General features: G+C 34.8%; 2 protein-coding genes across 3 annotated transcripts in view; one reads left to right on the forward strand and one right to left on the reverse strand.

Moving 5' to 3' along the window:
- blmh (bleomycin hydrolase) overlaps positions 1–4,807 on the reverse strand; it is a 28,709-nt gene extending 23,902 nt beyond the window's left edge. Inside the window, exons 1-6 of the mRNA XM_081371539.1 lie at positions 4,679–4,807; positions 3,873–4,070; positions 2,856–2,965; positions 2,429–2,570; positions 2,144–2,232; positions 1,250–1,342 (exon numbers count right to left, since the gene is read on the reverse strand). Coding sequence (XP_081227665.1) covers positions 1,250–1,342; positions 2,144–2,232; positions 2,429–2,570; positions 2,856–2,965; positions 3,873–4,070; positions 4,679–4,688 — 642 coding nt within the window. The 5' untranslated portion in view covers positions 4,689–4,807. The remainder of the gene's footprint in view (positions 1–1,249; positions 1,343–2,143; positions 2,233–2,428; positions 2,571–2,855; positions 2,966–3,872; positions 4,071–4,678) is intronic.
- A 5,451-nt stretch (positions 4,808–10,258) lies between these two features.
- The window catches only part of nova2 (NOVA alternative splicing regulator 2), a 48,187-nt gene continuing 43,902 nt past the window's right edge, over positions 10,259–14,543 (forward strand). The window contains exon 1 of one of the 2 annotated variants that reach the window (XM_081371536.1): positions 10,259–10,993. In XM_081371536.1, the coding sequence (XP_081227662.1) occupies positions 10,837–10,993 (157 nt within the window). In that variant the 5' untranslated portion in view covers positions 10,259–10,836. The remainder of the gene's footprint in view (positions 10,994–14,543) is intronic. The other variant, XM_081371537.1, reaches the window with a different exon arrangement.

Here is a 14,543-nt window from a genome sequence, read left to right on the forward strand (position 1 = left end):
ACATCCGCAGGTATTCACAAAACCAGGGCATGCTTTGTATGTGCTCATTTTGGGTCACAGGTGGTTGACAATGTTATTGTTCAGGTTAGCGCTAAATGATTTTTAATTATTGATGACCATGTTTTATCAGATCAAGTTCTTACGTCACTACTGTACATCACTTACAGTCTGACATACAGAAGGTTCCAAAAGAATGAGACTATTTCAAATGTAATAGGCTTCTATTTATTCGTTCAATTCTCAATATTAGCAGCATAGTAAATTTGCTTAACTAGAAATATTGCAGAATTTTAAATCTTTCAAATTCTTTAAGCTTTATTTCCAGTTTGTTTTTGAATGACATTTGCAATGAAGTTTCAGAGTTTTGGACCTCATTGCATGTGTATTTGAAGAAAAATAGTGTTCACTTTTTTTTTAAGTAAAATTTATAATACTGTTTTATATTGTATTTATTTTACTTTGTGCACTCTATTATATATATATATATATATATATATATATATATATATATATATATATATATATATATATATATATATATATATATCATGTAAAAATTACCATATATCATATAAAAGTTACCCCAGGTATATGCTGCTGATCTTTGAAAAAAGACCTTTACCTTTACTAAATTACGAAACTGATCATCATACTGCCTGTCTGTTTGTTGATTCTGGAAACGTGTCTAAGAAAAGCTTTTATGTTTCTGAGGGCTGATATGTCAGGGACGTTCTCAGAGCTGGCAACTGCTGATAAGGAACAAACAGTTGCAAATCCCATAATTATAAAAGTAAACTTGACAGTCCTCATACAGTTTCACAATTTATGCGAAACATGCAAGGGTTTGCAGCCAACCAAGCCTGTGAAGGATAACCTTGCAATATTGTCTGGCAACCTCAAGTGGTGGTTTCATCAGCAGTGAAACAGCGCCATCAACAGCCATAAAAGAAATGCACCATGGAATATTTCACCCAAAAATAGTAATGATCACTCTTTTACTCAGCCTCATGTCATAACAATCTATCAACCATATGGTGTTTTCTTTTTATGTTGAACACAAAAGAATTATTATTAAAAATTAAACTGTTGCCAGGATCTTTAATGACGTCATTGACGTGCACATGCATGAAACAGAATTCAGGTTTAGCACAACATAAGGGTGAGTAAATAATGACAGAATTTTCGTTTTAAGCTGAACTGTCCCATTGTCATAAAACAGAGGCCGTGTTAGCTCCGAAATTGAACTCACCTCCTCAATCATGGTGTCTATAGTGTCAGACAGCTCAGCTTTAGTGGCTTCACTGGCCACCATGTTCCTCAGCCTTAGACAATATTCCCTCAACTGCAAACAAACAAATGCAAATCATAAAAGCGATTCAAAAGAAAAATATGTTAATATATAAGAACGTTTTAAATTATATAAGACCATTCTAGGAGTACAACGGATCACAAAACTAATTTTTGGATCATATTAAATTTTTTGAGTCATGGATTATTATTTTTTTGGGTCTGCTTTCAGCCTTTCAATCTTTTGAGGTTGCAAGCGTTGCCTTCAATATTGTTATTGTTAAAATAATTTTGGGTAATTAAATCAAAACTTAAATAAAATAAAATATACACAGAGGAAAAACAAACTAATTAAAAATGTTGCCTTTTAAATACTTAAAAATACTTCAACTTAAAAAAATAAGTTTAAGTACTAAAATTACTAAAACTGAAAATTGAAGTAAAGCTAAACAGAAATATAATTTAAAAAAAAAACTAATAAAAAGGACAAAAGCAGAGAAAACTTGAAAACTGAAAATATAAACATAAAAACTAATAGAAAAAAAATAATAGTATATAAATAATACTTAAATAAGTTGCCTATCCCACCATCTTTTCTGGCACACTATTTCATATTGGTTTTAGTTCTTTATTAAATGTCACACTGGCCAAAACTGCCATCTTCCTCAATTATCTAAGGGAAGTGACCTTAGTGACATTCTCCTCTGCTCATCCGGTGAGTCAAAGAGTGCTCAGTCACCAGCTCATACACAGCCACTAAATCCTCATTCGGTAAATGTCAACATGAAAGCTTGAGGGGATACAACGCTGCTGACTGAGAGTAGCTTTCAAGGCTTGAGCGTAACTTCGAACCCACCTTGTGATTGAGGATATCGTTCATTCTTCGGGAAGCCTCTGAGCTGTGAGACTCGGGGAAGCACTTCTTAGGGACGACACCATATTTTTCTGAAAAACACATAGGAGTTTAAACGCACCTCGAAAGTGAAGATTTTCAATTCATATTTTTAAACCAATTTCGGTCTGAACTGAAGTGAACGATATGGATATCAATGATCACTTATCAGTTGAGAATAATTACTTCCCCTGAACAAATGAGAGTTTAGTTGCAACAGTTGCATCAATGCAACAGAGCTAAACTGACCAATAAGGTTAACCAGCATATCCCACTGTCCACCATCATTGGTAGGATTTGATAGCAGGAACTGAACCAATCTGCCATCTACTGACTCCTTCCGCTGGGCTGTCTCCACACAGGCATGCAGAAAATAATAGCACCTCTCCACCTGAGACAAAAACAGAAATACACATAATCAGGGGGGTGTGTACCATCAAGGTGAAGGGGCAAAGAGTGGACACAGTGGGCCACAAACATCCAGGGAACACAATACATCTCACACAAAAAGAGGATTTACTGGACCGTTACCATTAACACAATGAGAGAAGGCGATACACAGCAAAAACAACACACAGCAGAATTATAACCTTAGAGCCTGGTGCCAATAAGTAGTTAATTCTCAAATGTAACACTGTTTTTGTGATGCAAACAAGACATGGTAACGCTGACTTACCTTATCCCAGAAAAAAAGATAAGACTGACTGAATTCAAATTCTTCAATGTTAAACTTCTTCATGAATGGAAGACGCATGACATTGAGGCATGAGAAGATCCAACATCTCCCTGATGGAAAAAACAAGCATAGACAGTGAGGTCAAGGAAGCATTTAAACTGTATTTTCAGCCATATGGACCATTTTCATAGACGTTGTGGTGGATTTATGCAACAATTAACATTAATCTAGTTTTTTTTATATATATATTTTCATTTTTTAATATTAATAAAAAAGATACACTATCAGTTAAAATATTTGGGGTCGATACAATGGTTTTGAAACATTATGCTTACCAAGTCTCTTATGCTTATGATCAAAACAGTATTATTATTAAATATTATTACTCTTTAAAATATCTGTTTTCTATTTGATCATATTTTGATCACCATTATTTGATGCTTCAGAAACATTTCTTGTTGTTATCAATGTTGAAAAGATTTTTGCTGCTTAATTTTGTGTAAGCAAGCATGATAAAAAATTTGAATAGAACATTTTTTAATATACATTTATATAACATACATTTATAACACTACAATTTGTGTTATATTATCCCGGTATTAAACAAACATTTAGTCTACACTGCTGTGTGGGGGTTTCTATGCAGCCGCTGAGGAAGTGACTGTAAATTTGACACCGTTGTAATTCATCACTGTATATTTTTTTTCTTCTTTTGGAAAGTCACAGAAATGTATTAATGGATTTTTTTCAAAAATAATAAATAATACTGAATTTGCTATGCAAATATTACTCCCATGTACTTCTATAAAAGTTTATCCTGTGATCGTTTACATCCATGTTCCAAATCTACAACATGTGAAATGTGTTTTTTGAAGAAATTGTTGTTGTTTTGGTGATTCTTAAGAAAAAGTTAGGTACTTGCGTAGCTTTTTCTAGACTTGATATGACTGATACTTCCCACTCAAGTGGATCTACATCTTTTTAAACATATGTCAAACTTTATTTCAGTGTAGGTACCTGAGTTTTTCTGGTTGGTAACAGGTTTGCCCTCTGTGGGAATGCTGTGCTGGAAAATGTGTACTGTGTCCTGGACTGTCTGCCGATGCAGACACACCTCTAAAGGATCAATGCAAGTCGAGACGTTCTGGGCGAGCAGATATCGAGGCTCCGACCGGAACCGCTTGACAAAAGCTGATGCTTTCTCCAGACTCAGGCCTGGGCAACAAACAAGGACACAAACACAAAACAAGGGCTCACAGTTTACAGTCCAGCAGAGACAGTGACAGAGTGTGACACTGCCCATTTACTTCCACATAACATTCACTAGCATTTTCATGAATGAATCAATTGCACAATCATGAATGGTGAGAAGCAATGTTGATCTATATGACTTCTTTTTTCCCCATGGGACACAAAATAGGTTAGACATAATGACAGTGTCAGATTCTGCCTGAAATTATTGACAGCCAGCTCTCTTGACTTGAGTTTGACTCCCTTCATTGTTTCTGGACTTTGCCGGTGTTTAGCTTATCTTTCACTCTACAAACCTTTCCATTTCAAATAATTACACGTAAACAGTCATTTTAACCCATACAAAGAGTCACTCCAGTGATTTAACTCGAGCAAAAGCCATCAAGAGTTTAAAGTCACATCTTTGCTTAGTCACTTTCAGCTGTAGTAGTAGTAAACAGCTCTGGCTAACTTAGTTAGCCACACAATGCTAAGTAGTTATTACAGTACTGCATTCACATCAACATTTGTGAAGCTCTGAGCCCTCAGCCCGCACCAACGACTAGCGAGAGACAATATTTACACATACGCACCAGTGTCCATGTTTGCAGGTGAGGAGAGGAGGTGTTGGAGTCTGATTTGTAAGTCTTTGTTTATTTCATTCGCCGACAGCCAGTCAGTCCGTGCGGAATTCCGGAAACAGGAAATCAAGTGAAATCGCGTGTCTTTCTGTCGAGGTTGCCATGTCTGGGGGAAACCCTCCTTTCTGGAGCTTCAGGAGGGCACATTTTGATGAATACCGTGGTATTTGCGTGGTACTCCAGGTTAATTTCCACGAATAAACTTAAACTATTAAGTACTTACTTCGTTTTTTCTTTTCCAATGTTAGTCAGTGAGTTTAAAAATAAATAAACTTAATTAAACCTTTTTCAAATAACAAACTGCCATTTTCTTTGGTAAACACGCTCGCAAAATAATCCAAGCAGCATACAATAAAAAAATATATATATATATAATTTACAAAAAAGAAATACCGAAATATATAAACGCAAATTAAACCTTTTCAGTTGCTTAAAGATTACTTTTTTAAAAAGATTAATTATTTTAATTATTTTTAAAAATAATAATACCACAAAACAAAGTTAACAAATCTACTTGTTTAAATAAACTATAATCAAAATGTTATTACACAAAAATTAAACATGAGGTTCCTAACAGCTTCTGTCAAACAAAATTATAAATCAGCTGTAGCAAAATATTCTGCTCATTTTACATGGGTTTTTTCTTTCTTTTTTCTTCTTTTTTTGCCAATTTTGATATTGCAACCTTTGAATTAGCTAGTTTGGGATAACATTTTAGTTTGTAGTGTTTAATAAACAACATTTAAATAATAATAAAAATAATAGTTTAATTATTTTCTCTTAGCTACAACAACACAAGTCAGACTAAATGGTTGAGCTTGATGAATGCAGCGCTGCAGTTTCTCTATGGTGAGAAAATGGAATGAGATTATATACTTGTTTTCCAGCCATGTTGTATAAAGCGTCCAAATACATATTTTGTAATGGTGGAAAATCATGTGATAAAAGGACTGTAAGTAAAAACTGCCATTACATGTTTGACAACTAAAAGAGTTAATAATTAAAAATAGTTTTCTATTTAAATTAATTAAATAGGACATTTGGTCTGAATAAAGTTGTACACGGCCCCTCCAAAGTCTATTTGTCACATGGTTTAATGGACATTATAGTATACGTGATAGTGCTGCCATGGTCCTTGTTTTTTTCTTTTCTTTTTTCTTTTTTTTCTTATGCAATGAGAAATGTTTCAGTATTTTTCCAACTGCTATGACTACTACAGGCCTACTTTCTTTGATGGCTTTGCCCAATAACCTTTCAGACTTATATATGTAATAAGGGTGTGTGCCACTTAAGTCTGAAGTATAGTCAATTTTATTTCAGTAAAGCAAAGGTAACAAGGTTGAAGTCCATTACAAGGTAACACATTTGCAACATATCCGATTCTGCACACAGCAATAGTAGTAAGATTTACTATATATATATATATATATATATATATATATATATATATATATATATATATATATATATATATATATATATATATATATATATATACACTACCGTTCAAAAGTTTTCAATGTTGAAAACAGTTGTGTACAAGTATATGATAGTAAAGTATATATAATACTCTCATAATCTTTACTATTATAGTCATGAACCCTAAGGGAAATTTTTAAAGCCAAAAAAACAAAAAGATGTTGTGCAACATCTGCCCTCTTGTGGCTGTAAATTTTACTGTTACATGAAAACTACAATGAAATGTGATTATCCTTTTGTCACAAGAGGACAGTAACCTTGCGTAACCTCCACAGCTGCACTGACTTGAGTAAATACAGTGTTTCTTAATAGCTTCTTTTATTACCAATTCCAAGAATGTTTCTTTTTTTTTATATAGTGGGATGCTTTTACTGATATGGAACAATTACTGCATTTCTGATGTGTTGTAGTTGTACCCCCAATGCTTTGGAGTATAGACCTAAGTTTAGTCTTGTTTTAAAGGGGAAATAAAATTGGAGGTTATTGCTGAAGTGAAAGCACTTCAAAAAAATTCAAAAAAGTTTAAATTGACAGTATTTTGTCTTTTATATAAAATATCTATTTTACAAAAATATTTTTACTATAAAATTTATATAAAATCAAAGCCATATATCTAACCAAGTTGTGTTCCAAATTTGAAGTTGATATCACAAAAATTTAAGTTCCCATGAGATTTTGTTTAGGCGTAATATCAAAAAAAGCCACCGGGTGTCAATGAATTCCATTGAATTTAACTGTAGGCCTATACATTTTGCCATAACAAATTAATACATTTCTGTCCAAATATCACTTCTGTCACAAAATATGGAACCTTGAGACTCAGACCTTTCTGACAATATGTGTTTTGTCAAGATTAGAAAATATTTTGATCATAAATTATGAAACATAATGATGGCCAAAAGGGGAGGAGCCTGACAAAATAATTTAGAGTACCGTTTCTATGGTAACACAATGTCCAATTTCAAAACAGTTTTAACAGGATGAAATCTGAGATCGTAAGCTTTCAAATGATACCTAATGTATGATAACTAGCCTACTAAAATATGTAATGTAATAAAAAAAGCGAATAAAAAAGACGCTAGCGGTACGTTGACACTTAAGGTTAATTGTTAGATCTGTATATAGAGTTGGTGTGTTTGTTGTCTCTGCAATCTTACATTCTGACAAGAAACACTGGACAAAGAAGCAGCTCTTAGCTCGTCTCAGTCTCTTTGAGTGCTTCCACAATTCACCCACAAGATGGAGACTCTTGTGTGTGTCCCAATCTGACAAACAAATGATTTTATATTTATTATTCTAGCTGAGGCTGATATTAACAATGTTTAGGGAGTAACTCAGTATTCTCTTTGGGTTTATTAGTTGTTTATTTGTAAAAACAACTCGATAATGATTCCAAAATAGCTAGTTTGTGCCAGATTAATTATCAAATACCCTCGTCTCCTTTTAAACCTGCATAGTGCCATGTTTTTGCTCATAAATAAATGTGGCATTGAATGCCAGATGTTGCCCAGTCTGGCTAATTCTTAAGGTTTTTCTGTGTTAGTTGCAGAAACAATAGTGTGGGTGCTCTTCATAGAGAAGGGGGCAGATGGGGTCCCCTCTTCAAACAATGTGCATTGCGTGGGGGAGGGTGTGATGCATTGAAAGTCATCCTTGACGTGATATCACCCTTTCACTGGTGTGACAGAGGGGGAAAACTGCAAAGGTTTATGTGAAAGCTCATAAACCCATATTACAGGAATGGAGAGCTTTAGCCACCACCATCTGTCCGAAATTAACATTTGCGTGCAATGAGTTGCTGGTAAACAGAACGGGATTTTTTGTTTTGCTTGTTTCATGGTATGTAAATATAGACTTATGAAGTCTATTATTTATTTGTCAGATTGGGTATATATATATATATATATATATATATATATATATATATATATATATATATGGTGCATATGAGTGTACATATCACACAGATATATTTAATCTTCAGGAAAATAAACGAGTACACTTATATATACATATATATATACATACATATACACTTTTTTGCAAGGATTAGAGTAGAATAAATGAACTAAATATATTTGCCTTGTATTTAGTTCATGCAGCTCATGAGGTTCCTCTGAGGGTTTTTCTTTTTTTCTTTTTTTTTCTGTGGCATCTGCTTATATCGGTTAAATGTAACACGGATAAACCATAGCATATGTGAACATGCTCTATGATTCTAGTCTGACTACATCCCATTCGGCTGGATCCGTGGAAGCACACACCATTTTCAAGCAATGGTATCATGTATCCTAATTCTCACATTACTAAAGCTTTGTAGTTTAAATAAAATAATCACCCATTTTATTTCCTGAGTAATGAGCTTTTCTCGAATGTGACTGGTAGAATAAACAAAGCGACTGAGTTTGATTGTTTCACATTGATTGCATTTCATGGATGGCCAGACTCAGAAGAGCACAAGTGTTTTATAGTCATATATTTTGCTCAATTTTCCCGCTTTAAATAGGAGTCAAATGTCTCAGTGTCGGTTTGCCAAATACCTCCACTCACACTGAGCATAGGCCTATGTATTTCAGAAGACACTGGCGCACTGCTGAGTTTTTCCACAGAAATGTGAAATTGCGTGAGGGTGGCTCTTTGTGTTCATGCAGTAGACGGCGCAGCATCACCTCGATGCGAATCTGGAATATAGAGAAGTGCTCGCCTCCGGCCCTGATGTGTTGACACAGGAGGAGTGTGAGTGTGTGACAAGAGGATACAGAGACTCTTACTGGGCACTGAGGACACTATATACTGTAAAATATGTATTCACTATGTTTGAACAACATCCTTTAGTCCATCCAGTTAACATCCATTCATTTATACTCAATTTTATGATTTTATTCTAAAGTGATTTTTATTAGTAATTTAAATTCAAAGTTGTCAAATGTGTAGCCATTTCTTTTTATCATCTTTTATCAAACATTTCTTTTTATCGTAAATGTTGCTTGAAATTGTACAGATTTCAGTTTTAGTTAAGTAGTATTTTGTTCATTGGTACTAAGTTTTCAAAGCTCAAATACTGCAATAGTGATAATAATAATAATAATGTCAAATTAAATAAATATAAAAATAAAAATTACATTAAAACTACATTAAAAATAAAATAATGATGATAATAATAATACTAATAATAAAGTTATAGTTAATAACAATAATGATAAATAGTTATTGTTAATAATATAAAATAATAAAATTACATTAATAATATTCCTAATATAAAATATTTATATAAATACATGTACATATTTAAATATATATTCAAATATAGGCCTATATATAAAACATTTTGTTAACAACAACAATAATAATAAGGTAAAATTAAATAATACAAAAATAATAATAAAACAACATTAAAAATGAAATTAAATAATTATGATGATAATAATAAATACGTATTGTTAATAATAATCATAAATAAAATCATAATGATGATGATGGTAATAGGTATTGTTAATAATAATAAAATTACATTAAAATATATATATGTTTAAATATATGTTTATGGTATATTTTAATGTAATTTTATTATTATTAACAATACCTATTACCATCATCATCATTATGATTTTATTTATGATTATTATTAACAATACGTATTTTTAATATTTATTATTAGGGTATAATTAGACTAATATTGTTGTTGTTATATATATATATTATTAGGGTATAATTAGCCTAATATTGTTGTTGTTATATATATATATACACAACAACAATATTAGGCTAATTATACCCTAATAATAATAATTATAATATACTGTGGTAGAATTCTTGGGTGTTAGACAGAGACGAGCTGCGCATTTAGAACTACGACGACTATTATTTTTCACAACCCTGCGCCTATTTTTCAATGATGCTCTCGCATTTTTATCACCACCACCACCACCTCCTCCTGTCTGTGTTGTCATGTGACAAGCAGGATTTATACTTCGCTTTGCAGGAGAAAATCAAATCTCGACCAATCGCAGCTAGAGGGGGGCGTGTTAGTTCCTCCACATTTGACAGGCGCGCGCTCGGCTTCGCATGACGTCACCCGCGGCTCCGCGCTCCAGCAGCAGAAACGCGCAAAGATGCTCTGAAAGCAAGACTGCAGCATCTCCGAGTCAGAGCCTACAAAAACATCGCATCTCCTTCAAGCGCTCGTCCAGCGCTTCAACACCGTCCAGCTCTATCCGCAGGGGGTTTGCCCACCTGCATGCGGGATCCGCTGTTTTTCCCTCTCGACTCTTGTACATTTCCCGTTGCTATTTATCATTCGCGCATCTTCCCAATTTTTAGCAGTGAATCCTTTGAGTTGTGCTGACCACTGAGCCCGAGGTCTCATATTGTTTTCAGCTGGAGAGCGCCATCGCAGAGCCACGAGCGAGGACGTTTCCCACATCACTTGTTATTAATAATATCAGTAGCCTACAGCCTAAGCGAAATCGAGCCACTGGATATCGATGCGTCTTTCGTTCTGTATCTAGGCTGCTACGGAGGATCGACGCACCCCAAACATTCATATCATCGTGGTTTCACATTCAGAAACAACATATCTGCGTATCGCGTGTAGGGGAAACGAGAGCGAGCCTAAAGCTTCTTTATAAAAAATGATGGCCGGTGGGGCAGTGCAGCAAAACGGGATTTTTTCCAATCCGCATCATCACAATCAACCGCCGCACATGGAGTCTGATCCCCCCGATTCCCGCAAAAGACCCCTGGAGACCCCGACGGAGGCCAGCAGCACCAAACGCACAAACACAGGAGGTAAGAGCCAACTGCTGTCTACATAGGCAACTCACTTGGCAATGAATTAGCGACTCTTCCCAAAGACAAGTGCTTTGATGTAAGTCCCAATGGCAAAGATGAAAGCAAAAATCGTTCATGGCATATTCATTCATTTTCGATTTCCACGGAGCATCTCACCATCTAACGTGCTCATGCTTCACCAGACACGTGCATCTGAGATTTTGAATTCATATTTACAGTTCGCGTCCATTTTAAGTGACCCCGAATTGGTGGTTGCGTCTACTTACGCACTTACGACAGTCGTTTACCAAACACATCCTCAAGAATTCCTGAATAAAGGCGTATATATGGAATAAACGGGTTGTGTATTTCTAAATATAGGCTAATATCACGAGCACGTACCCAAACATTAGAAAACATGGCTCGTTCACGCATCCTTTCTATCACCACAGATGACCTTGCTCTGGTGCCTTGAATCTACGTATTCTTTCATTTGAAAAATTAGCCCTGAAAACTCAAATTATGCATGATCAACGATAATATAATATTTGGATGAGAAACACAAATATAGTGCTAATAATTGTATTTATGAATTTTATTACCAGTTGCAAAATTTAATATAAAATGTTGCTCACACACATTTGCATGCTTCACCTGCATCACTGATATTCGAAATTTCACACTGTATTCAGTGCTTGAACATGCCCTTGATCCTTCAATATTTGACTGTAGTCTATTGTTTATAGCCTACTGGACCCATGCTTGCTTGTTTATTATGCATTCCGGCAGATGCCATAAGAAGTCTTGTGTGCACTACACATGTCTGCTAAACTGTTATGCAGACTAGTCATCGAATTAATCAGTTAAAAACAAAATAAGCTTTAACTCTTAACTGTTTAATCTTAGTTTTTTAGCAGATAAAAAGTGTAAAACATTGTTTTTTTCTGATCTGTGATGATTAAATCCCCATTAAGCAGGAAATCTTATAAATCTTATTTAGGTCTTTTTAAGGCAGAGCATTTTGATATTTGCAATATTAACAATATGTCTCAACTGATTGGCTGAGGTCAATATTTGTTTTCATTAAAGGCCAACAAGTGCAAGAATCTCTTATTTCACTTGCTAAAGGGTTCATAAAAAAAAGAAACAAGTATTTGTAGTTGGAGTTATAGGGTTAATAATGGCGCATAGATGAAGTGATTGGCGGATGTTTACATGTGAAAGAATCGATGCTGAAAGCGTAATGAATTGTCAGTCAGAAGAAGCATGCTGGACCCGTGGGAGGCATAACCTGCAGATCCATTTGCTCAAATGAAAAGACTTTGATGCTTAAGAGATCTAGGCTTCACTGGAATTTATTTACCAAGGCAGATTATTCTATGGGGTTCTCACAACTATGGAAGGAAACATTTTAATATTGTCATTTCCAGGCCTGCAAATGACAAAGAAATGAATAAAATCTTGAAATTTCATGGAAGGATAATGGAAATTTCTATTGGTAATAATATACAATTTTGTGTTGCTATCAAAGATCGCCTGTTAGAAATTGCTCTTTGTCCATGCAATCTCTATAAAATGATTTTTAAAAACCTTAGCCAGTTACGTAGTATAAAAGCTATTGAAATGTATTTACCAAAAGCTGTAGAATCCCTGATTCTATTCAAATGCTCAATTCATTTATTTCAATTTATTCCAAATAATGTATTTATATTATAGGATGTATTAATATTACAAAACAGTTAACTTAATTTAGTATTGTAATATGACATGTTTAAGCATATATATTTATATTAATTAATCCATATTTTTTAACTTACAGGAAAATGATCAAATACAAATGCTGAAATAATTTTTTATTATTAATTTAGTGTTTCGTATCTCTAAGAGTTGGTAAGACATGTTGATAAATATGTGGAAGGGGATTTATATTTATATTAAAAGAGTCAAATTAGTTAGGTCATGTAAAAGAGATAAATATGGCACGTATTAACATACGTTTAGAGTCGACATTTTTGTGGTTCATTTTTAAACACCAGCAGTTAAACAGGCAGATCTTTGGCCAAGTTAGTGTGAATCTGAACCATTTATGTAGTTTATTTTTTTGGCATACTGCATGGATCCAGCTTAGCATACTGAAAACGGGAAAAGCAACTGACAACAACAGTCCTACAACAATAATAGGTCGAATTTGTTTTCTCTCATTAAACATTTACTCTTTGATTTAATGTTTTCATACATGTAGGATTAGTTTCATATTTTGTATGACTTGCATATTGTTTGAACGTTTTTTTTAGCGGATTAAATCATGATGTGGCAGAAGACGAAGGATTTTATCTTAAAGGCTGCCTGGAAAGAAAGTTATAGACATTAAGATGAAAGTCAGTTGGCTTAAAAACAATAATCATGTTCCTGCCAATTGATCGTTAAGGCTTCGACTTCAAGTTAACCAAAGAGCCTCTCTCCGCGTTCCCGAGCTGTCTCATAAGATGTAATGTTTTAATTTTGTAAATGGATGAATTGGCACAGGACAGTGCTTCCATTTACAAAAGGTTGTTTTAGGGGATATATGTCCTAGCTGGATGGCGTGAGGGGACTGTGACCCTCTGAGGCCGCAAGAAAACGTGGAAGTGTGTGTGTGTGTACAATCCTGTGTTGTTTTTACTATATAAAGACATTTTCGGATGCTGCTCGGCACCAGTGAGTAGCTTCTTTTTTAGATGCATTTCTACCCGCAGGATGAGAAAATAGACGCAGGATCCGTCTTCGAAGGGGTCGTTACGTAAACATGATTTGCCAGCTGTGTTTGAAGATTCAGGCATTTATACGGGGGACCAATAACCGATTCTTCGCTGTCGCCCACCTTGTTCTCTCACATCCTTCAATGCAATACTCCCACCAGTTTTCAGATTAAGTGCACAGTTTTTTCTACAGCAGGTTTTTGATTGGCTCAGCAGAAAATACATTTAGGGTGCGCTGCGTTGTGCTCCCCCATCATTTGTTTGTTTCGCCTCTAATCATGATTATGGGTCGAGGCGATCGTTTCTTCCTCCTTCCCGGGTCCATCTCTCCCATCTTCCATCAATAGCGGCAAGTCATTGATTATCCATGCAACCCTCAGCCTATTGATCACCGTACGATCACTTCAAAATGAAGGGGGCGCTGCTTCAGTTTTTTCTTTAATGCACTGCGTCAAAGAAAAAAAAAAATCTCATGCAGGATGGCGAGGATTTGGGAGGGCGTTGTGAAAGGCAGCCCCACATTGGACGATTTGCTCGCCTCTCTCGGCTCGTCTGCCGTGGAATGGAGGAAGGGACCTGAGATGAATATGGATGAGATGAATGAAAGAAGCAATGCGAAAGCTTTTCTTCGAGCCTTCGCGCTTGTTAGAACAAAGCATGCTGCTTTCTCTCACGTGCAGCAGAAAGCGAGGAGCATGTTTGCAATGTTTATATCAGAAGGCATTTTGGTCAGGCAGTTGCTTGGACAGCCTTGCAGGGAAAGTGGTCTTTTCATCACTCCACTAAAATTAGATGTTTGTTATGCTTAAGCTAAAATGCTGTCTAACCCA

Source organism: Scardinius erythrophthalmus (genome assembly GCF_964197995.2).
Source record: "Scardinius erythrophthalmus genome assembly, chromosome: 7".
NCBI lineage: Eukaryota > Metazoa > Chordata > Actinopteri > Cypriniformes > Leuciscidae > Scardinius > Scardinius erythrophthalmus.